The following is a 24118-nucleotide window of genomic DNA, read 5'->3' on the forward strand; positions in this document are numbered from 1 at the left end:
ACCTAGAGGCCATACAAGAATTCAGGCCTTTTTTCTTTTTTAAGATTATTTATTTATTCATGAGAGACACACAGAGAGAGGCAGAGACACAGGCAGAGGGAGAAGCAGGCTCCATGCAGGGAGCCCGACATGGGACTTGATTCCAGGCCTCCAGGATCACACCCTGGGCTGAAGGCAGTGCTAAACCGCTGGGCCACCCGGGCTACCCTGAATTCAGGCCTTTATGGAAAATAATTGGAAAATAATTGAAGGGCTTTACGCAGTAAGGTTTAAGATAATATAATATTATTTTATAATAATATTCTTATAACGATATTTTAAATAATATCATTTATAATAATATTTCATAATATTTTGTCCCTTTTAAAGCCATCTCTGGTTACAGCATAAACAGCAATAGGCCAATCCGCAGCCCTGTACCAGCCCAGAGGAAGGAATGACAGTGTGGCTGGATTGGGCGGCAGCAGGTGCGAACAAAGCAGAAAGATACGAAGAAATAAGGGTAGTGGGGAGTAGCCGTGTCCCCCATGGCTGATGGCTCAATGGGTGAAATCCCGCGTTCACCCAACAAAGGCTTCGTGTCCAGATTCAGATCCCGGCTCGGGCCCTACACCTGACCCGGCTCGGGGGTCCTCATTACCCGAACGATGACACTGGGCCACAGGGGGCAGGACCCAGGAGAATCAGGGGTCGCCTGTGCGTGGACAGCGGCACGGTCGGTTCTCCCAAGAGCTCTTGGGCTCGGCCCTACCCCGGGCCCTGGCCTAGCTCTGGACGTCCTCTAGGGCAGGAGCTCCGTCCCGGGCGCGCCCAAACTAGCTCACACTCCGCCCTCCCGCCCAGACCGGCGCGGCTTCCCAGGCCTGCCTCCAGGGACCCCAGGGGCTTGACTTGCCGCCTCCACTTGGTTTACTTGGGAAATTCCCGGAGCAGAGTTGGGAGCCCTCGGGCCCAGAGGTTTTGGGAGAGTCTCCCCTGGAGACTTTGCCACCCCCAAACTCAGCGAGAGGAAAGCAGCTGGAAGTAGGGCGCCCCGCCCACGCGGCTCCGTGGTGGGCGGGGCGATGGCAGGGGCGGGGCGATGGGCGGGGCGGACCTCTGTGACGCCGCGGGCCGCGCCCCCAGGGAGGGCGCCGCGCCTGCGCCAGAACGGCCGCCTCGCTCCCGGAAGTGGAGGGTCTGCACGGAGAGCGCCGCTGGGTCTGGGCGCCCGGAGGCAGAAGCGCCGGCGGAGCTCGCTCCTCAGCCCCCCGACCGCCATGTCGTCCGTCGACACCAACCCCTTCGCAGACCCGGTGGACGTAAACCCCTTTCAGGTACAGCCCCCGACTCCGTTCTCCAAGGCCGCGGCGGCCGGGCCTCGTTCGCTGGAGCCGGGAGACGTGGCGTAGGAGAGACGGGCTGTCTGCCCAATGGGAGAATGGGCTCTGACGGCCGTCCAATCGTCGTGCCCGGGGGGCGGGGCTAGCAGCAGGTGGCACCGGGAGGGGGCGGGGCGCGGTGGCCTGGAAGAGCTGGGGGGACCCTCTAGCTCGCCCGACGTCGCCCCCCGGGCTGGACCCTGCCAGGCAAGGGGACTGAAGCCGACGCGGCCGGGGAGAGAAGCGACTTCACCGGACGGGGAGACCCCTCCCCACCCCGCAGACTTGGGGGGACACCCGCTTCGAGTCCTGTTAGGACAGAGGGTGACAGCAGCACAGCGGGGTGGAAGCCTCTAGCGGGCAGGAGAAGGAGGGAGATCCCAAGGTTCGCTCTCCCTCCACCTGCCCAACGGCCAGACAGGCCTACAAGGTGTAGGAAACCCGCTGAGAATTGCTCGGGCGGGGAGGTAGCCAAGGCACGCTGATACATGGACTTGATGAGCACTCGGCACCTCGGCCACGGCTCTGGTTTGGGCCGGGATTTAAGCCAGAGCAGAGAGAGCGCCCAGGTTAGGGAGGGAGGAAACGGGAGGGGGCGGGCTCTGAGGGTCCCGAAGCGCTGGCAGGGGCGCTGAGACCTGTCGACCTTTGCGCTGGCCTCGCGTCTGGAGCAAAGGATAACAGCCCAAGTCTTCCCACGTAAAGCCCAAACCTCTCTGCCTTTGAGCTGCCAAGGGTGTTGTTCTTCCACAACGAGGGGCTGGGACTCCTGCTCGCTCCCGACCTCCCGTGCCTTTCCTTTCATGTCTGCTCAAAACCAGTTCTAGGGAAGCTTAATTGTGCTGACTGGTGACTTACCAACTCCGACGATTCTGCTCCGTCAGGATGTCACAGGCATGTGAACTCATCCTGCTGGCACTTTATCCTGGTCGTTGGCCGCTGCGAAGTTTCCTGCAGGTGTGGGGGAAGTGCTGACAGGGGTCCTTCCTGCGACTCACAGCATGAGTTTTCTCACCTTGAATTCCTTCAAGGGTCAGAGCAAAGGCAAAGGAGCCTAGAAGGAAATGATGGTACACTGTGGAGAGAGTGGACATTTTATGCTTCTTTCTTGGTCTCAAGGGAGCCCTCCAGGCAAATTTTGGTAGCTTGGTCTTTGTAACATCCTGAACAGTCCCCTGGCAGCTTACTGTTTCTTTTTTTAAGATTTATTTATTTATTTTTGATAGACACAGAGAGAGAGAGAGAGACAGACACAGGCAGAGGGAGAAGCAGGCTCCATGCAGGGAGCCCGACATAGGACTCAATCCCGGGACTCCAGGATCACGCCCCGGGCCAAAGGCAGGCGCTAAACCGCTGAGCCACCCAGGGATCCCCTAGCTTACTGTTTCTTGATAGAACCCTTGCAGGGACCTTGTCTCTTATGTAACGCTGTCATCTCTATTAGCTGAGTACAGAAAAAAACATTTGCTTTTTTTTTTTTCCCTGCCAGTATCATCTGGTAAGAGTTTGGTTTATTATTTACTTATTTATTTAGATTTTATTTATTTATTCATGAAAGAAACAGGGAGAGAGAGACAGAGACAGAGAGATAGAGAGAGAATGAGAGGCAGAGACACAGGCAGAGGGAGAAGCAGGCTCCATGCAGGGAGCCCGATGCAGGACTCCATCCCTGGTCTCCAGGATCAGGCCCTGGGCTGAAGGCGGCGCTAAACTGCTGAGCCACCCGGGCTGCCCAAGAGTTTGGTTTAATTACAAAACTGCCGTATAACACTGGACTTTGAGTTTTAGTAAGGATCTAGTAGTCTCTTGGAATGGGTTCTGTGTAATAATTTGCTTTTTTTCTTTTTATTCCCCCCTGTCAGAAACAGACGTAAAATGTCTGCTGCTATCCAACAGAGGCAGTCAGCTGTCAAAAGATGCAGAGAGTTTGTCCACCGTGCTAGCAGTGGATGAGATAATTGGCCTGTGTGCTGCCCTGTATTAATAGCAGCTTGAAAGTCTTAGTCTTAAACCACATCTCCAGCCCCAGGAATGATTGTGCAAACTGTGGTCGAAGTAACTTCTGCATTCAAGTGAGACAGTCTGTCCATCAGGCAGCCCCAGGATATGGCAGGACAGGAAGCAGCTGTGGGCCTGTAAAGAGCAACATCTGGTGGGGAATCCTGTGTGGGAAGACAAGAGCTGGCTGGCTGCGACTCTACTCCTGCGCTGGGTTTTTTCCTCTTGGCACGCGGCCCCCGGGGGGAGAAGGAGCTTTGGACGTGAGGCCCCCAAGCTCTTTCTCCTGGTGAGCTGCCCTCCCTGTCCTTGTGATGGAAGTGTCTGCTTCCTTGACTGCCAGGGCTGGCACATTGGGAGGGTACAGCCCTGGGGTGACTGGGTGTGAACCCAGCTTCATTTACCCAGGGTGTTAGCGCAGAGCTCAGGAGAGAACAAGGGGAGAGGAGGGCGATAGGCTCAGAAACCGTCACACCTAGCCAGCTTTCAGAGCAGAGTCACGTTTTCTGCCCCTCCATGATGGGTCATGAAAGTATACTTGGTGTCCAGAGTCCCTGAGCTGGGAGCATCCTCAGAAATCTGTTGTAACCCCTCAATTCAGAGAGGAGGAAACCAGGAACCCAGGGATGATGGGACAGCAGCTAATTTGCAGCTGGCAGGAGCCCACATATGGAGCTTTTGAAGTTCACATATTAGTCTTAAACTGGGTTGGGATTGTTTAGGCCAGCTAAGGAAGGAATGTATCTTCGTCATCACTGTCCACATTCTTGAATTGAGAGTACTGGTAGTGGTGATTAGTGCTAGTTAAGTGAGTTTTAGTACTCACTAATTAGTGTTAGCTATGCAAGTCCCCCACCCCCACCCCCCAGTGTGTGGGACTTGAATAATACAGATGATACTGTGCTTTTTAAGACAAGTATGCTCTGCTTTTTAGGAGCATATGTTCTGAGCAATACCAGTCCTGAAAGGTGCTCAGGGATATGTAGCCATCTAAGTTTGGGAATCACTCTGTATTCCATTTTTCTTGAAGATTCACAAGGGTTGTTAGTTTGCAAAAGGCTCTGAGCAATCCTCTGGTGAAGACATTTGCTCAACTTGATCTGACCCAGTACTTCTCAAAGGTATCCAACTATGGAATCCTTTTTCTGCTCTTAGACTATGCAACTTCTGGTGTGCCTTTATTTTTTTTTTTAAAGATTTTATTTATTTATTCATGAGAGACACAGAGAGAGAGAGAGAGGCAGAGACACAGGCAGAGGAAGAAGCAGGCTCCATGCAGGGAGTCCGATGTGGGACTTGATCCCAGGTCTCCAGGATCATGCCCTGGGCCAAAGGCGGCGCTAAACCGCTGAGCCACCCAGGGGATCCCCCATCCCCCACCATGTGCCTTTAAATTGACTTCTTTACTCGTGTTTTTTATCCACCTCCTACTCCCAGCTGCCTCCCCTGCCCTGTGCTGAGGGCGTGAGCTTTTTGACCTCTTCTTTGCATAGAGTTATAATTGGGATCCTTAGCAAACTTCTGCAAAGCAAGAGCTGTGAAAGCAGAGTTGTCACAAGAGCGCAGCAGAAGTTTCACCAAACTTCCAGGAGGAAAGCAGGAAACTGCAAGCCAAATGTTACCGATTTTACAACCTCCCCTGGCACTCCTAATCCCTCTGTTAATTATAGTGCATCTGCTCTGTACTCTGTGTATGTGGGTCCTGCTTTGGACTGATCCCAACGCGATCAGTCCTGAAAGCTTCTCAGGAAGTCTTGTCAGGTTGGTGAAGAGGTAGAGGGCTGAAGGTGGGCATTGACATGCCGGTTTGAGTTTTCAGCAGTCCACTAACAAGCAGGTCACCCAGGCCAGTGCCAGAGCTGCTTTCCTTCCAGGCATTTCTGCCACGTTGCCCCCAGGCAGACGGCATCAATCTCAAGGAAAGGGAGTGAAGTAGCTGGTGGTGCTCGAACAGAGAAAACCTTTCAGTGTCATGAGTTGCCAGATCACACAATATCACTTTCACACATTGCCTCCTTGCAATTAAAAGATAATCTCAGTGCTATGGCTGCTTCCCAGTGATTTAAAATGCTTCTCTCCTGTGGGAGGTGAAAGTGGTAGCAAAAATGTGATTTGGGTGTGAACAAAAGTTCCCTTGCACGGATATGGAGGTTTTGCCGTTTCCCAGAGAGGGTGGGCTCCAGCTTGACTGACTTTGGGAATTCTTAAAAGCACCAGATGGACTTGTTGGAAGTTGCCTGTGGAATTGGAGCATTGTCTCAAACAAGTTGAAATTGGTAAAGTTCAGATAGTGTGAGTCCAGACAGCTGCCAGATTGAGGAAGCAGGGTGGTGCTGGTGGTGCTGGGAGTCGTCTCCCTGCCTCTGTGGCTGGCACCTCGTCTCCCTGCCTCTGTGGCTGGCACCTGGAGCTTGGCTGGGTGGTAGAAAGCACCTAGCCAGAGATGCAGCTAGCTTGAACACATTTGTGTTTTCTTTTTTAAGACTATTTATTTATTCATGAGAGAGACAGAAAGACAGACAGAGACACAGGCAGAGGGAGAAGCAGGACTCGATCCCAGGACCCGGGGATTAGACCCTGAGCCAAAGGCAGACGCTCAACCACTGAGCCACCTGGGCGTCCCTACACCTCTGTTTTCTTTGCAGGTACTTGGAGTAGGTTAATCCTGTGTTTAGAGAAATGGTAATATTTAACCGGGATGAGCAAGGGGTTCTTGCCACTCTGTCAGAGAAGAGTGCTGTGCACGTTAGCAGGGTGTGTGACCTGTCCAGCAGCGCTCAAGCAGTGCCTGAGATGCTGACACATGTATGCACATCGCTGAGCTCCTGCTGCTCCGAGGGCCTGTGCCGGAGATGTACGTAAATGAGCACGCGGCCGGCCAGAACTTCTGATGTGGCCGGAGAGCCGGGAAGTGCTAACTGTTCACAGTGACACCGAGTACGAGGACGTAGTCAAAACTTGCCAGCAGCAGCTGTGAGGGATCCGAGGAGGAAGGACAGAGTCGGGTGGTAGGAAGGCTTAGGCTGAGAGCAGGGAGCCTGGCAGATGGGAGGCGAAGGTATTTCATATTTCAGGTGACACAGCACCAGCAGCTATATGTGGCTCCTGCCTGCTGTCACCAGGCAGCCCCCGGGCACCTCCTGCCTCCCCCTGGCTGCAGGCCTGGATGCGCCGCCGCTTGCATCTCGCTCACCGCTTGGCTAGTGTCTGGTGCTTCTGTCCTCGGCCTCTCACCACCTTCCGCCTGTTTTCAGCCTGCGAAACCTGGAGCTCTGTCCTTGACTTTGTGCTCAGCGGATGCCTCTCTGAGGAAGTTCTTCTGTAGCCAGCCAGGGTACAGGGGTGCAAGAGCACCAGGCTCCGGGGACCCGACCAGGCCTGGTTCGGCCCCTTGGCGCTGACCAAATCCAGAGGCAGAGAGATGAATGGTGGTGAAACAAGAGAGGGATTTATTGCAGTGAGGCCCACTCCAGGAAGGCTGCAGACTCAAGGACTGTCTCCCAAGTGGAGAAAAGACTTTCAGGTTTATCTCGGGAAAGTATGGGACAAGGGTCAGTGCGTGCAGGTACTGCACTTTGGCCTCAGAATAGCATGCACATCCCCGCCGTCCCGGGTCTGGAGCTCTCAGGGCATCTGCAGCTTAGCGGTAGAGCGTGCCACTCTTGGTCTTCCGGTTGTGAGTTCAAGCCCCACGTTGACTGTGGAACCTATTTTAAAAAACCCAGACCAGACATAGGACTCTAGCCCTTACCTTCCCCCGAGCTTCAAACCAGTAGCTCCACGTCTCACCTGGATGTTGCCAACCGTTTCGAGCAGACATAGTCTATAGGTATCTCCCAACTGACTCGGTATCTTCTCAGGGCGTCTCCCTGCTCCCACACCCTCTCCTGACAAACCTGTTCCCCTTCCCCCGCGACCGCTGATCTTGCTCAGCGGTGGCACTGGTCACCAGTCACCCAACGTAGCCACCCAGTTGCTCTAACTTCCCTTCCCCCTCTCCTGCCCAGAGAGTGATCGAGCCCATGGCATCTACCTGGGCAGGGTATCTGGAGTCTGTCCCTGCTGCTCCCCTCCCAGCTGTCATGCTTCACCGTCACCCCTGTGGACTGCAGTCCCGGCCCATCCTCCCTCCCTGCTCGCCACGGCAGAGACGCCGGTACCAGTCTCTAGCTGCCCTGCGCTGCCCTGGGGTGGGGTCCAGGCACCTGCAACCTGCCCGACCTCTGCTTCACGCTGGCTCCTTGGCACTCCTGTTCTCTATACTCTTCACTCCACAGTCCTCAGAACTGTCTTCTGTATAGAGACCGCTTTTACTTTTTACTTATTTTTATTTATTTATAATTACTTATTTTTAAAGGTTTTTTTTTTTTAAGATTTTATTTATTTACTCATGAGAGACAGAGGGAGAGGGAGACAGAGAGGGAGGCAGAGACACAGGCAGACGGAGAAGCAAGCTTCATGCAGGGAGCCCGATGCGGGACTCGATCCTGGGACTGCAGGATCATGCCCCGAGCCAAAGGCAGATGCCCAACCACTGAGCCACCCAGGCATCCCTTAAAGATTATTTTAGAGTGGGGGTAGGGGCAGATGCAGAGGAGAATCTCAAGCAGATCCTCCACTGAGCATAGAGCCCAACCCTGGTCTTGAGCTTACAAACCTGACATCCTGACCTGAGCTGAAACCAAAAGTCAGGTGCTTAACTGAGCCACCCACCGCCCGCCCCTAGAAGCCACTTTATTTTATTATTTTTTTTTTGGAGATTTTATTTATTAATTCATGAGAGACACACATACACAGAGAGGCAGAGACACAGGCAGAGGGAGAAGCAGGCTCTATGCAGGGAGCCCGATGCGGGACTCCATCCCAGGACTCTGGGATCATGCCCTGGGCCGAAGGCAGACGCTTTAACCGCCGAGCCACCCAGGCATCCCTAGAAGCCACTTTTAAGTCACAGGCTTGAGCACTGGAAATCTGAGTCAGGTAGAAGGCCCATAGAGCCCCCAGCCCCCTAGCGGAATGCAAACAGGCTCATTAAGTGACTCACCTCAGAATACCCGTGAGCCCCAGCTGACCAGTGGGCTGCTTATAACGGGGCACAGGTACCCAAACTAAATCCCATTCATTCCCATCCCATCCCCCCTTACTTCCCCTTAACTACACCCCCCCGCCCCCACCTCACGGCTAACAGTGTTTCCTTTGCTGTCCTGCCCACTGCTCCCTTGCAGCATTTTCAATAAACTTCTATGTCCTCTGTCCTGCCTTGGGTGAATTCCAGCCTTCACCCAACTGGGTCACCCCACATCCTGTGCCCTGAACACGTAGAGATGCTGTACCTTTGCAGATGCTGCTCTCGCTTCCCTCCTTAGTGCCTGTTAAACTTCTGTCATTGCTCAAGATCCGACTCCTGTGCCACCTCAGTGAGGCCTTCCCTGACTCCCAGTCTGCTCCCAGTCTGCTCAGTCCCTCCTTCCGCGGTGAAGCTATTGCCTGGCCTTGTCCTCTTCCAACACTCCCACCCTGACTGCTTGTTCTCTGTATGTCCACTTCTTGAAGACAGGAACCAAGGCTTTTTTTTTTCCCAATGTCCTAGCCCTGTTCTTGGTGTAGGATGGGTTGTGCAGGGAGTAAACCAAAGTGGAAGGAGGTGGCAAGTGGCTCAGTTTGACCAAGGACTGACTGCTGCCAGGGGTGCTGGCACTGGGTCCTGGAGGGCCTCTGGTGCCAGGCCACTTGGTTCAGCCTCACACTCTGAGCTGCTTTGTTCATCACTACTGTGGCAGGGAGAGAGGATTGAGTGCACCTTGCTCATTTGGTGGGTTCTCGGGCTCTTTTTAAAAATGATTGGGTATGTGTGCTTTGAAGGTAAAAATAATGTCATCATGTTATAGGAAGTTTATTTTATTTTACTTTTTCAAAGATTGTATTTATTCATGACAGAGAGAGAGAGAGAGGTAGAGACACAGGCAGAGAGAAGCAGGCTCCATGCAAAGAGCCTGATGTGGGATTTGATCCCGCAACTCTGGGATCACGCCCTGGGCTGAAGGCAGATGCTCAACCACTGAGCGTCCCACATTATGGAAAGTTTAGAAGACAAAATAGATCATTTCTATTTCTATAGTCTTTCTTTTGCAACCTTTGTTATTTTGGTTTTCTACCCAGTCTCTTTTCATATGAGTTCTTTTGACAGAATTGTTATTTGAGATTCATATAACAAGGCCTTTTCTATGTTGCTGTCCTGTGTTCATTGCTGCGATTTTTAATGGCTGTTTAGGCCATTGAGGGGATGTGTACTTAAAACATTCTTGTGCTTGTTGTCATTGGATGTCCTGATTTTTTTTTTTTTAAGATTTTATTTGTGGGGTGTCTGGGTGGCTCAGTCAGTTAAGCATCTGCCTTCGGCTCAGGTCATGACCCCAGGGCCCTGGGATGGAGCCCAGTGTCAGGGTCCCTGCTCGGTGGGGAGCCTGCTTCTCCCTCTCCCTCTGCTCCTTCTCTCTCCTCTCCCTCCACCCCCATTCATACTTTCTCTCTCTCTCAAATAAATAAAATCTTTGAAAAAAAGATTTTATTTACTTATTTGAGAGAGAATGAATGAGTGAGTGGAGAGTGAGGCAGAGGGAGAGAGAATCTCAAGCAGACTCCATGCTGAGTGCAGAGCCCAGTACAGGGCTCTATCTCATGACCCTGACATCATGACCTGAGCCAAAACCAAAATCAGATGCTCAACCAACTGAGCCACCACGGTGCCCCTGATTTTCTTTGCCCGTTGTAAATACTGGTGCAATAAATGTCTTTGCAGATACAGATTTTTACATATTTTCATCATATTTCCTTAGGGTCGATTCTCAGGTAAGGAAGTACTGAGGTTAACTGTGGCTCTTTTCACTTGGGACCCAGCCAGCCCACCTGGGGATGATTGCCCTTTTTTGTCGTATGACACATACCCTTGTCTCCAAAGCAAATAGGACTTCACAGAGTTTCCAAAGTATTGGTAATTCCCTGCCTCCCAGAGAGAATGGCTGAGTTGTTTTTGTTAATGAGGTATTTATTTAATGTGTTTATTTGGAGCCTGAAATAAACCCCCTACTGGCAGCTTGGGTGGAGTGTAGGACGGAAAAGCAGGGAAAAGTTACAGCTCATGCACAGCCAGGCCTGTGACATGGAAAGTGATTGCCAAAATGGAAACACGCATGTTTTCCCCGCCCTTCCCAGCGGAGCTCCAGCCTGCCTGTCTGCCTCCTTTCCCTCTGTTCCCTGACACTCCAGCTACACGAGGGGTCCCCTTCCCCAGGGGTGGTGGGCCTCTCCTCCCCTCTCCTGCCCTCCCTTCCCCGCCCTCCCCTTCTTCACGCTGCCCTGGGCTCTTGTGCTGTGTGCACATGTCTGCTAGAACCATCCATCATTGGCTCCAGGAGGGCAAGGGTTGCACCCCTGTTTGTCTTGGTGCGTCCTCCTACTGTAACTCTTCCCTGAATGAAAAGAACCGAGTGCAGGAGAGTTTTCTTTGTTACCAGTTCAGTGACGGGCATTAACCAGCCTGAGTCCTTTGTGTACCATGGGGGTTTTAGGTTACCTCTCTCTAGGTGAAACTTAGCTCTCGCATCCCTTGAAGTAACGACTTGACCCACTTATGAGTCAGCTGATGCTTGGTAAGTGGGAAAGAAGGTTGCTGCAGGGGACTTCTTATTTTCATATGATTCAGAGTAGAAGCCAAGGAAGGGTCTTCATTCAGACTGGTCAGTGTGGCCCTTCGTGTGAGATTGTCCACAATGTCTCCTACCATGAGTGTGTTCCCCAAGGACTTCCCTGAAGTCCAGGAATAAAAATGAACAGAAGCAGGTGTCCTGGTCACTCACAGTGCCCTATCAATGCTCCTTGGGAATGGGGTTCATTCATTCAACCACACATTGAGCACTTTGCCGACAGCAGCAGGCTTTGGGGGTGCGCTGCTGAACAAGGCGGACTATTCCAGGCCCCTTTTCTGAGGTGGGGTGCTTCTGGACCCTGAGGCTGCCACACAGTGATGCAGGTGCTCCTCAGCTTTTGAGCAGTACCCCCAGAGAAAGTAGGGGAGAGCATGCAGCAGGTACTCTGCAACATCACGTGAGCTTCTGCTCTGCGTCCGGCCCTTCACCAAGCACTAAGAGCCAGAAGTATGAAATAGACACAGAAGCTTCTGGCTGGAGCGCCTGGAGGGCTCAGTCAGTTAAGTGTCTGCCTTTGGCTCAGGCTGTGATCCTGGGATCAAGTCCTGTGTCTGGCTTTCTGCTCAGTGGGGAATGTGCTTCTCCCTCTCCCTTTGCCATTCCCCATGCTTGTGCTCTCTGTCAAATAAATACACAAATCTTAAAAAAAAAATAAAAAAAGGCAGTAGCAGCATTTGGCTGCAGAGGGTACCTGCTAGTGGAGACAGTATTTGTTTGGACCCCTAAAGAGGTCCAGGGCCAAGAGTTAAAGATTCTAGAAAAAGGAGAAGGGATCACTACAGACAGAGTAGTCAGCTTGCCCAGCCCAGAATCCTCTTCTGGCTGACCTTAGTAAAGGAAATGACATCTCTTCATGGTCTGGAGGTTGCTTATTAAAACGTGTGCACCTCGGGCAGACATGTGGACCAGCACCCGAAACTGCTACGAGAGCCACCCTCTCTGTCCTCTGTCCCGTGACACAGACTCAAGTAACCAGTTCCTTGGATGGTGGATCTGATTTCAATGACTTCAGCTCACCCGGCCTGCTGGGGCTTGGTGCTTGCGGAGTCCGAAAGGGGATCGGAGCCTGAGCCCCAAATCTTTCTTGGAGGAAGCCAGCCCAGTGATTCTGGGAGAAATCTGCTAGTCACTCAGCTGCAAATAACCTCAAGGCCAGTTCCCCCAGCTCAGGTGGCCTTCTGAACCTCACCCTACCACTTTGTTCAAGTTATAGGGGCCACCCGGCAGGACCGGTGTCCAGCAGAAAGGACATTAGCCATGTTGCCTCCTTGCAGAGGACATTGGGTAGGGGTGCAGAGGTGAGGTTCATCCAGAGAGAAGTGAGTTGGGGTTGTGTGCCCCGCTCTGGGCCAGCCCCTGGGGCCAGTCAGCCAGTCTCAGGAATTGGAGGCCCAGGTGGGAAGACGAGAATTGGTACATGTGAAAAACCTCAGCAACGCCCACCGCCGACCCTTGCTTCTCTGAATGTACCGAATAGGGACCAGCCATGTTGAGACCTAAGATAAGCACAGCACCCTGGCGAGGGTCTGTTTCCCACAGCCAAGAATTGAGAGGACTATCCTCAGAAGGTCTGTCTCGTGTGAATACTGTGTTTGAGAATCTGTTTGGTGGAGGCTTCCTGGTGGAGGTGAAGCTGGGCCAGCCGGTGGGAGCGTGTGAACCAGCCATGAGGGAGGGGGTAGGTACGCAGGGGGGCCAGGGGAGGCCTCGGAACCAGGGCCTTGGCAAAGTCCAGCAGCCTGTGCCCAGCCTTCACAGCTGTTTCTCCCGAGCCTAGGTCTTGCAGAGCTGGACCTGAGCCCCACACCTATTAAGTACGGGAGGGGAGGGCAGGGAGGGTGGGGCCGAGGGAGATAGGGAGGGAGCAGGATGAGGCCCATGGCCCCAGGCCAGCACAGAGGCTGCTGGGGTGCAGGAGATGACAGGCACTGCTACGCAGGCAGGCCCTAGGCCAGAGGGCTGGCCTTGGCAGAGGTCAGATGGGGAAGGGAAGATTGAAAACTCAGGAAAAGACTGTGTTCTAAGGACATTTTTGCATTTTTTGAAAAGAATCCAGGAAAAAAAAAAAAAACAACCAAACCCAAAAACATTCTCCCAGCTTTTCATCGGAGCCCTTTATGCCTCTATTCCTAGCGAGTGTGCCTGATTTAATAAAATCAGCACTGGCAGCCAGCAGCATGTTTGTGTTCCATGACCTTAAACTGTCCTTTAAAAAATCAGAGGAATAAGTACTTTTTTTAGACAATAAATACAGTAACCGAAAGGTTATAAAGTAAAAAAATAAGTCTTTACCCCTGGTTCCCCCTCTCACCCCCCCCAAAAAACCCCACCCCGATCCTGGAGGTCAATGCTGTAAACCGTTTTTCATCTGGAAAGGTTACCAACAAGGATATGGGTGGTATCTATTCTGAGGTCACGGAGTGCGAAGCTTGTTCTGGGTCTCTTCTGGGGAGTCATTGGGGCTGAACTCCCTTTCCAGAAAGGGAGAAGATCGCAGCAGCCCTGGTGTGGCAGGGGCTGGGCATAGGAGCCTTCCCGAGAGGGAGGGGATCCCTGGGAGTGCCTGCTGGCCCTCGGAGGGGCCAAGCGGAGGGGCCAAGCGATGGCGATGTGCCTCCCCTTCATCAACAGTCTCTGCTCACATCTCATGGCTGTTTTCACCTTGGCAGGATCCCTCTGTGACCCAACTGACCAATGCCCCGCAAGGCAGCCTGGCTGAGTTCAACCCCTTCTCAGAGGTTGGTGAGCATGCCCTCTTTCTGAGTCCCTGGGTCCTCCGGGTGGTGCCACGTTTCTGGGGCCAGGAGCCTTGGCAGAGGCGGCGACAGCTCTGAGAAGCTTCAGTCCTCAAAGGGACAGTCCTAACATGAACTTGGGGTGGGGGAAGGATGAAGGAGTCACCAGTCTGTGATCTGGGCCCCTCTCTGAAGAGGGCCAGACAGCGCTGGGGAGCCGTGGCTCCAGCAGGGGTGCTGGGTGAAGCATCACATTGCCCAGCGCCTGAGGCTTCGTGGCCAGGAAGCCAGAGAGGCAGCCCAGGTGTGCCCCAAAGGGAATGCCCCTCACAGGCAGGGGCACATCACTCACCCTGCCATGAGTTTGCCCTTGTGTGGCCGGCCAGTGGAGCCACTCACCTGCCTCCTTTGGGGTGTCGCACACAGACAAATGCAGCGACAACAGTTCCTGTCACGCAGCTCCCTGGGCCCTCGCAGCCAGCGGTTCTCCAGCCTTCCATGGAACCAACCCAGCCCACCCCCCAGGTAACTGTTGATGAAGATCCCTCTTGCCTCTCCTTTCCAGAAAGGGAAGCTCCCAGACCGGTACCTGAGCTCTGAGATTGGAGGGAGAGCGTGGACAGAGGGCCTTAATTCCTGGCTCCCCGTCAAGGGCCCTCTTGGTGATCTCTCTGGAGCTGGTCACTTGCACACGGAGGCTCTGCTCAGCCACCCTAGATCCTTACACCCGCCCACCACTACCACCAAAACATAAGCTCTGCTTACCAGGCTGGAGTCCTTGGTGTCTTTAGAGCATTTGCCCCTGTTGAGCTATTCCAGATCCTTCTGGAGCTTTAGTTTGTCCTCTCCACTTGGGCCCCGGAATCTTTTTTTTATTTTTATTTTTTTACCTCTTTTATTCCTGTGTTCCCTCCTATTTTCCTTTATCCCTTCACCAAATACTGTGAACCCTGTCCGCCTTGTACCTGACCCTCTACTCCATCACCTCACTGCCCTGCCCCTGTGGTGCACGCCGCCCCGGTGAGCATGACCCACAATGGAGTTGTGTGTTGCAGCTCCTGCTTAGACAGGCCAGCAAGTTCCTGCCTACCAGATTCCTGACAGTGAGTGAGCTCTCAGAGAGGCAGATGCTACTAGGAGGAGATAGTATTCTCAGAGACAGCTACATGCGAAAGCTTCCGAAGGTAGGCAAAGCGTAGATGAACGTGAGTGAGGGCAAGGCCTGAGCCAGGCTTTGGACTCTCATGGGTCCCAAGCTGTTCCCGTTGTCTGACTGGACTTGGGAGGGACAGCTGAGACCCTCAGCATGGCCCAGCGTGGTCAGTTCTGGGCCTGCTTTGGCCCCCAGTGCCTGGGATCATCTCCCAGAGGCAGCCTTAGCTCTTCAGAGAGCTCGTTGGAGAGAGTGGGAGAGCGAGCGTCTGTATGTGTATACACACACACACACACGTATACATACGCATGTACGTGTATGCCTGGCTTCTCGTCCTGCAAGATGACCGGTTTCATGTCTGCTCCCTGAGGACTGTAGACTTCATGAGGACCCGAGCCTCGGGGGCTGTCGCACCTGGCAGGACTGGGGCCCTGGGCTGCATTGCTGGGGCTAGCTCGGCTCAGCCTCCCAGAGTTCCCCAGATGCCTCCTCACTCCGGGGCCTTGCTGTCCCGCGCAGGGGATGAAGCCTGCACTCTGCACGACCTCCAAGGTCCTCCAAGCCTGGCGGGCAGTCCTGGGATGTAACCTTCACAGATTGGTGGTGGGCGGCAGGGGTATCTCCCAGGGTCTGGGGGTGGGGAGGGGTGGTGCTTAGATCCCCGAGGCCTGCCCTCAGGTGCCTCCCCTCTGTGCTCACTGCTAGTGGGTTTGCACTGTGCCCCCTTCACACACACACCCTCCAGGCTCTTCAAATGAGGTGTGGCTTTCTGGTTTCTGGTTACAGATTAGTCTCTTGTGAGGCCATTTCCCCTTTGCTGTTACCCTAAAGGGTAATTGAAGTTTGCCTGGATTCCAGAACAGGGGATAGTTCTCTCTGCTCCAGCTCAGGGAAGAAGGAGAGAGAGCAGCGCCCTGGTTAAGGCTGGTGAATGCCTAAGGGAACGGAGGTGGTGTAGAGGCATAGGACGCAGGTCGCCTTGGCGTCTCTGTGATGCTCTCTGGTTCCCAAGACGCCGTGGGGCTGAGATTGGCTCTCCCTGCATGGGGCAAGGCCCTTCTGACGTCCTGCTGAGGCTGACACTGCCCCTCTATCTCCCATGTCTGGCTGCCCATGCCTTCTGTGCCCCCCAGGCCGTGGCCTCCGCAGCCCAGGCAAGCCTGCTCCGGCAGCAGGAAGAGCTGGACAGGAAGGCAGCTGAGCTAGAGCGCAAGGAGCGGGAGCTGCAGAGCACGGTGGCCAGCTTACATGGTAAGGGAGGTGGCCAGCCTCTGGGCCAGAGTGCGGGGTGCAGGAGCTTGCCCTGAGCCTGCCTGTCCCCGGGCAGCCCTGGAGCGCTGCTGGGTCTTGGTCATCTCCGTGGTGCTGGGGCCGGTGTGGAGAGCAGGGAGGTGGAGGCCGGAACGCCGGCCGGCAGTGTGGTCCACGGTGGAGGTTATTTCCGCAGGCATCCCCATCTCTGAAAGTTCTTGCTAGAGTAGGGGCCCTGCTCCTGCATGTGCTTCCCTCTCATCTTCATGATGACCACCCCTCGTGCTTATGGGCTGGTAGCTCATAAAAGTAACCACTTAGGCCATTTTGCTGTTTCCCAGGGCATTTGGGATCCATTATCTTAGAGTGGGCTTGTGGGTTTCCGTGGCCCATCACACTTTGGCCCATCACCCACTCCCTACCCGTAGAGACCCCTGAGCCTCACTTGCCTGTGCCCTTCTGGGAGCCCTGGTTTGGCCCATAAAGTACCAGAGTGTGCCTCCAGCAAGCCACTGTAGAGGCCAAGGCCTTACCTCGTTGCCTCTTTGCACACAGTGAGAGAGAACAACTGGCCGCCCCTGCCCTTCTGGTGCCCTGTCAAGCCCTGCTTCTATCAGGATTTCTCCATCGAGATCCCTGCTGACTACCAGCGGATATGCAAGATGCTCTACTATCTCTGGATGTGTGAGTCCCCCCCATGCCCTCTGAGCTCAAGCCCTGTCTGTGGTCTGACTGCTCCTCGCTACAGACCCCAGTGCCTCTCAGTGCTGGGCTGAAGGGGGCACCTTCCGCCCACAGGATTGGCCCTCCACAGGCTACTCCCTGCCCTGAAAGGGCCGGTTCCCGCCACAGATCGAGGAGGGCAGGCCTAGCAGGAGGCTTCAGAGTTCCCGTGGAGCTCGTTGCCCTGAAGGGTCCTCCTTGGGTGAAGGCCTCCCTCCCTTAGGCCCCTCGGCTCCTAGGAGCGCGGGTGAATAGAAGACTCCCTGTAGCTCCACCATGAGCCCTGCAGGGCCAGGGACAAGAATCACCGAGAGAAAGGCCTCTTCCCCGTGGATCAGCCCTTGAGTCTGCCTCCCCACTCCCACCTTCATGTACCCAGGCTGTCCCTTCACCTTCTACAAACTTGGTTCGGTCCCCGGTTCTGCTGCCCCAGGAGCTCACCCTGCCTCCATGTAGACCAGGGTCCGCAGTTTCCACTGCGGCCCTCACTGTGTGGACCTTGCATCCCCTCCAGGGGTGGTTTGCCGGGCCTGGGAAACTTTCAGTCCCCTTGGCACAAGCCCATTTCTCTCTCCTCACCCTCATTTCTCTCTCCTCACCCTCGCCAGTGCATTCGGTGACTCTCTTTCTGAACCTGCTTGCCTGCCTGGCCTGGTTCTTAGTCGACAGCTCCAAGGGAGTGGACTTTGGCCTTTCGATCCTGTGGTTGATCATGTTCACTCCCTGTGCCTTCCTTTGTTGGTACCGACCCATCTATAAGGCCTTCAGGTGAGTGGGGCTGGGGCAAGGGGTGAGCATGTGACTGGCATCCCAGGTAGCCAGCCAAGGGCCTTACGCCCAGGGCTCCCATCCCAATCTTAGAGCAGAACAGGGTGGTAGGGAAATCCACTTTCCCATTCCCACCCACAGTAGAGCAGATGGAGGTCAGGAGCCATTTTCCTGAGTTGTGCCTGGGGTCTGCTCTGGACAGTATCCTTGGACTAGCAGGGGAGACCTGGAGAGGGATTCGCAGCCTGCCTTGTGCCCCAGCCTGCCTTGTGCCCCAGCCTGCCTTGTGCCCCCGCCGCTCCCATGCTGTCTGATGCATTAGGACTTTAGACGGATGGGCTTCTTCACCCCCCCTTCAGCTTTAGGGCATGCAGCTCCAAGGAGGTCTGACTTTGATAAGCTCTCCATGGCTTATCACTGGGAGCTTGTGTACGCCCCTCCTCCACCTCCTCAGGAACTCCCTTGAGCTCACTGAGTGCCAAGTGATTGACCTACAATGGACACTGGACTGTGGGTCTACCTCGCACACCCCTAGGGCTTGTGGAAGCATGCCTCCAAGTTGAGTTGATGTTTTCGTTTAGGGCCTGGGAGCCTAGCAGGCCCCAGGGATGGGGCGGGGCAGTGGCTGAACCCTCCCATGCACTCTGGCAGGCAGTGTTCCAGCCCTGAGGACCTGGAGACGGTGGTTCGGTTGAGAATTCTGCGCCCCTCGAATAACTTTTCTGGCCAATGGTTTTATAATTAGGTATTTATACCTTTGGCATAGATTTCCTTTTATGAAATGCAAATCTGTACTCCGGGAAATGGACCCCTCTTAATATTGTCCTCTGGGAAGCAACTTTTAGCTCTTTGGTTAAGGGGTCAAGCACGATCTCTTAAACTGAGTGACAAGAGCAAGAGTGACAAGCCCTTTTTGATTATGATTGTAGATGTCTATGTCCCCTGGACAGTGTGTCTGGTCCCCAGGAGCTCTTCTGTCTTCTGCACTCCCATCCTGCCTCCTGGCTCCCTGTGCCATGCGGAATCAGGAATGCTGAGGAGTAAGCCCCGAGCCCGTTTATGACTTCCAATTTCCCCCTCTCTCCACAGGTCCGACAACTCTTTCAGCTTCTTCGTGTTCTTCTTCATATTTTTTTGTCAAATAGTGATCTATATCATCCAGTTGGTTGGCATCCCTGGCCTGGGGGACAGGTGAGAGCTGGGGCACCACGAGGGAATGATGCTTTCCAGGCGGCCTGGCCTCTCTCACCCTGTCTCCTGGCTCCTGTCCCAGAGGACCTTCCCCCCCCTGGCCAGGAGGGGGCGGGCTGGCTGGCGTCCTCTCCTGGGCTCCTCTGACTCTTCATCGGTTGTCACTTGCTGCCTTGCCTGTTCACCACTCTCTGGGGTTTTGTGGGTGGACTTGCCCTGCACCCTTAGGCTAGCAGGGCTCTGTCCTGTGGTGGATTGCATCCTCCTCTGCTCCTGCCGCGCCCTCCCAGAGGCTGGTGCTACTTCTGCAGGCCCCAGGCGAGCCCTCGGGTTTGGGCAGCTGCCAACAGAGGCCTTTTGCAGACTCTGTGCCGTGACTTTGTCTAGAGACCCTGTAATGTCAGGAGCTGGAGCCCTAGCCTCTCCCGGGTTGCTTTGAGCATGGAGCTGGCTTGAGTTTCCTGGGTGCCGTAGTCCTCAGCTCTAAATTAGCCTCAAAAAGAAAAGCTGCTGGTTGATGTTTTCCTTTCTGCCCCAGTGCACAGGGAACATGACAGAAAGGTCAGGCTGCCGCTTGGCTGAGAGCCCGAGGCTGGAAGAGCTGCACTACGTTGGTCCCCACCCTCCAGTGGAGCTGCCCGACCCAGAGCAGAGGGAGGGGACTGACTCACCTTGCACTTGGAGCATGCACCCTGCCCTCCCACTACCCCTCATCCGGCTCGCTCTGCTGTTTCTAAGCTGGCCCCTTTCTCTCTGAGAATGCCATTCCTCACTATCCTCAGTGAGATCCTGGAAGATAGGCTGTGGCCTAAGTGCTGTTTGTTCCTGACCCGCATTCAGCAGGCTTGAGTTCTGGTCCCAGTCCACCCCCTGCTCAGCCCTCACCCCTGCCCCGCCAGGCTTCCTCAGGAGCTCTGCAGCCCCCAGCTTCCCAGGGCCTTCCTCCCCTCCCCTCCCAACCCCCATGGCTGGCTGGCTGGAACCCCATCTTGCTGATTATAAAGTACACAGAAGATAAAATTTATTTTATTGACTACTTCAACCATCTTAAAGTAAAAAATTAAGTGGTGTTTAGTAGATCCACAATGTTACACAGCCCTTTCCTCTATCTGGTTTCCAGCACATTTGTGTCACCCCAAAGGAGACTGTACTACTCAGCAGTCCTCCCCTGAGCCCCGGGCAGTGACGAGGCTGCTCTGTGGGCATTTCATGTAAATGGAACCATGCAATGTGTGGCTTGTTGCGCCCAGCCTCTCTCACTCATCGTGATGTTGTAACACAGATCAGTACTTCACTTCTCTTTTTCTGGAATAATCATCCATCCTCTTATCCACTGGACAGAGCCTGGGGTTGTTTCCACCTTTTTGCTGTTGCGAATAGTGCTGGTATGAACATTTTATAAAAGTCTTTGAATATCTGGTTTTGGTTCTTTTGGGTACGTATCTGGAGTAGAATTGCTGGGTCATGCGGTAAGACATGGGGCGGGACAGCCACGGTTTCCTGAAGTGGCTGCACCATGTTTTCTTTAACATGTCCATTGGCCGCATGTGAGGGTTCTCGTCTTGCCACAACCTCACCAATGCTTAATTGTGTTTTGTTCTCAACCTGGAGGTAAATCTCACTGTGATGGTTTTTTTTTTGGTTTTTTTTGTTTTGTTTTTTGTTCTTAAGTAGGCTCCATGCTGGAGCCCAACATGGGGCCCAAACCCACAACCCAAGACCGACTGACTGAGCCACCTAGATGCCCCTCTCACTGTGGTTTTGTTTTTTTGTTTTTTGTTTTTTCTTTTTTTTTTTAATAACATGTTTTTTTGTTTTGTTTTGTTTTGTTGTTTTTTTTTTTTTTTTTATTTATGATAGTCACAGAGAGAGAGAGAGAGAGAGAGAGAGGCAGAGACACAGGCGGAGGGAGAAGCAGGCTCCATGCACCGGGAGCCCGATGTGGGATTCGATCCCGGGTCTCCAGGATCGCGCCCTGGGCCAAAGGCAGGCGCCAAACCGCTGCGCCAACCAGGGGTCCCCTCACTGTGGTTTTGATTGACATTTCCTGAATAATTAATGATGTTGGCCATCTTTTATGTACTTTTTGGGCATATGTAAGGAATATCTATTCAGGTCTTTCTCTAGTAATGGGGTTGCTTTTTTTTTGTTGAGTTCTATATATATTCTGGATACTAGCTTATCAGATTAACACATTTTCCCCTCCCCTTTTCATTCTCGTGATAGTGTCCTTTGATGCACAAAAGTTTTAAATTTTGATGAAGTCTATTATTTTGTTGCTTGCATTTTCACTGTCATATCTAAACCAGTGCCAAATCCAAAGTCATGGAGGGTAAACTGTTTTCTTCTAAGTGTTCTAGTTTTATTTTTATTATTTTTTTAATATTTTATTTATTCATGAGAGACACAGAGAGAGAGGCAGAGACACAGGCAGAAGGAGAAGCAGGCTCCATGCAGGAAGCCTGACATGGGACTCGATCCCAGGACCCCGGGATCACGCCCTGGGCTAAAGGCGACAGTAAACCGCTGATCCACATGAGCTGCCCAGTGTTCTGGTTTTAGCTCATATTAGGTGTCTCTGATCTATCTGGGGTTGATTTTTGTGTAGCTGAAGTCAAGGTCCAGCTTCATTGTTTTGCATGTGGATGTCCAGCACCATTTGTTGAAGAGTGTTCTTTCTCCATGTAGTGGTCTTGGCGCCCTCGTCAAGGATCAGTTGATGGTAGACATATTGGCGTGTTTCTGGACTCGGTTCTTTTCCATTGATCTATATGTCCTTGTGCCAGTAGTGCACTGTTTTGAGAATTGTGGCTTTGTAGTAAGTTTTTAAATCAGGAAGTGTGAAAATATCCCCATTTATAGGTAAGGATCCTGGGGCTCAGGAAGGTGACATGACTGACGGGAGGCAGAGGGGCTGCCCTGGGCCCTCAGTGGGAGGTGATACAGGATGAGTGTAATGGGTTGGCCAGTATTCCTTTTCCCCAGGGGGTGAGCCTTTGGAAGTTAACAGCCCAGCTTTCCATCTGCCCTCATAGCAGCAGGAAAAGCCCCCCGCCCCGCCCCCCATACTACTCCTGTCTGAGGGCAGCGTGGGGCCTCTCAGCCTTCACAGGCCAAGGGCTTCTGGCCCATGGCTCTATGCTGCAGGGAGGTGCCTGGCTGGTGGCTGGTCAGCCTACAGTGGCCACTTAGAGAAGAGGACCTCTGGGGCCTACTCCCACTGTGTTCTCTCTGGCTTCCTTTTCCCTTTGCAGTGGTTGGATTGCAGCCCTGTCTACACTGAAGCAAGACCACTTGGCTGTGTCAGTCATCATGATGGTGGTGGCTGGCTTCTTCACCCTGTGTGCCGTGCTCTCACTCTTCCTTCTGAAGCGGGTGAGTGGTGGGCACTGGGGCAGCTCTCTCCAGCCTCCGCCTCGGGGATGCCCATCACTAGAGGCAGTTGCTCCCCTCTACCCTAATCCCAGAGGTCCAGTGACTGTCACCAAGGCTCTGGGTAGGAGATCAAGTGGGCGTCCAGGGTGCACTTCTCACCGCAGCCTCTTTCTGCAGGTGCATTCCCTGTACCGCCGGACGGGGGCCAGCTTCCAGCAGGCCCAGGAGGAGTTTTCCCAGGGCATCTTCAGCAACAGGACCTTCCGCAGCGCTGCCTCCTCTGCTGCCCGGGGAGCCTTCCAAGGGAACTAGTCCTCCTGACTCTCCTTCCTCTGCCCCAGCAGCCTTTTCTCTCACCTGCCTTCTAGCTGCACTTGCCGTGGGTGCCTTAAACAATGGTTATGCTCAGCACAGACCCAGGGAGGGTCTTGCTGAAGTCCTTCCTCCTTCCTCAGCCACCTGCTCTCCCATTTTGCCCAAGGGAAGGGGAGGGAGGGACAGGGCTTTTTTTTTTTTTTTTAACAGAAGAGAAAAGAAAAAAAAAGCTGTCTTCTCTGGTGGTGGTTTGGTAGGATTCGAAGCAGTGGGAATGAAGTTCACTCCCCCCCCACGCACACACATACACACACAGACACACACATGTGCACATACATGTGCACACTTGGAATCACCAGCTGACCTGGACCTGTGCCAGCTGGAGTCTTATTTCTGCTGGGTTCCTGGGGCTCCACTCCTCCCCAGCACGCCTAGCCTGAAACTGGCTCCATGGACCCAGCCTGTGGCATCCACAATCCTGCCTCTACCTTCCTGCCCAGGCTGGGGTAGTCGCCCAAGGGCTCCCCTTTAGATGAGCTCCAGTCCAGGTGGATGGAAAGCTCTGTTCCCCAGATTACTCTGAGGTGGTCTCTGGGCCTCCAAAGCCTCGGGCATCACCTGTAGGCTCTTCCCTGCCTTATGTTTCTCACAGATTTAGAGCCGATCAGTGCCCCCTGCACCTGCCCCTGGTATGGGTGGCATGTGTGCCCCTTGGGGCCTCTCTGAGCCCTCCCCTCCATGGACGTACTGAATGTGCAGTGGGCTTGCCTGGGATTTGGGGATGGGAGGGATGGAGGACGTTGACCCCAGGTGGTCCTGTCCAGCCTTTGGCAGTTGTCTGGCAGGGTGGAGTCTGACTGTCCTGCTGTGGTTTGGCCCTATTTATCCTGATTTCCTCTCCTCCTGAGGAACAGCAGCCCTTTGCCAAGGCCTCAGCTTCTTCCCTACTCTGCCTTCCACCCTCAGCAATAGGACTCTTTGGGAGGGCAGGAGAATCATTCCAGGACTGTACCCGTCTTGCTGGACCCACGAGCCTCTTATCGGAGGGTCCGCCCACACCCCCAGCAGAACCTGTCTCCTGTCACTGGCCCTGGTAATTCCGTGGGCGTGTCTGTGGGATGGGCACCTGGAGCCCCCAGATAAGCCCTGCACCCTGTCCTCCGAAGGCTGCATACAGGGGTGGGTGTGTGGACTGAGGGCACTTTTCAAAAAGCTGGCCAACTGCCTGCCTCTGGCACCTGGGGCCCACTCCGACGCGGCCTGCGGACTGCCAGCCCACTCAGGTCCAGAGCCGCTGAAGGCCGTGGCAGTGATCAAGGTTTTGTAAACTTTCTGGTATTTTTTCCCCCGTGTACAAATGTATATGTTCTGTCTCGATTTTTGTGCTTTAAATAAAAACGACATTTTCAGACAACACGGGTCCCCCTGTCTGGTATACTTGGGGGGATGGAGAGGCCCACGGAGCCTGCACGAGAGGAGGCGGTCAGGGTGCTGCCTCTGGCCGCCCTGCTCCGCTGGCCTGGGAGCCGCCAAGCCGCCTCC

At 53.9% G+C, this 24118-nt stretch overlaps 1 protein-coding gene across 2 annotated transcripts; it reads left to right on the forward strand.

Annotated features, from left to right (window-relative positions):
• The first annotated feature begins 1106 nt into the window (after positions 1–1106).
• Positions 1107–23990, forward strand: SCAMP2 (secretory carrier membrane protein 2). 2 transcript variants are annotated; one of them, XM_025985180.2, is made up of 10 exons: positions 1109–1316; positions 13735–13803; positions 14227–14325; positions 14856–14984; positions 16087–16204; positions 16760–16888; positions 17536–17695; positions 18785–18886; positions 22141–22261; positions 22439–23990. In XM_025985180.2, the coding sequence occupies exons 1-10, from the start codon at positions 1260–1262 to the stop codon at positions 22571–22573; spliced, it is 1119 nt and encodes a 372-aa protein (XP_025840965.1). In that variant the 5' UTR covers positions 1109–1259; the 3' UTR covers positions 22574–23990. The 2 variants fall into 2 exon arrangements, with proteins under 2 accessions (XP_025840886.1, XP_025840965.1); XM_025985101.2 differs by lacking the exon at positions 14856–14984 and having other exon boundaries at positions 1107–1316.
• The last annotated feature ends 128 nt before the right edge of the window (positions 23991–24118 follow it).

The sequence above is a fragment of the Vulpes vulpes genome, unplaced genomic scaffold, assembly GCF_048418805.1.
Source record: "Vulpes vulpes isolate BD-2025 unplaced genomic scaffold, VulVul3 u000000678, whole genome shotgun sequence".
NCBI lineage: Eukaryota > Metazoa > Chordata > Mammalia > Carnivora > Canidae > Vulpes > Vulpes vulpes.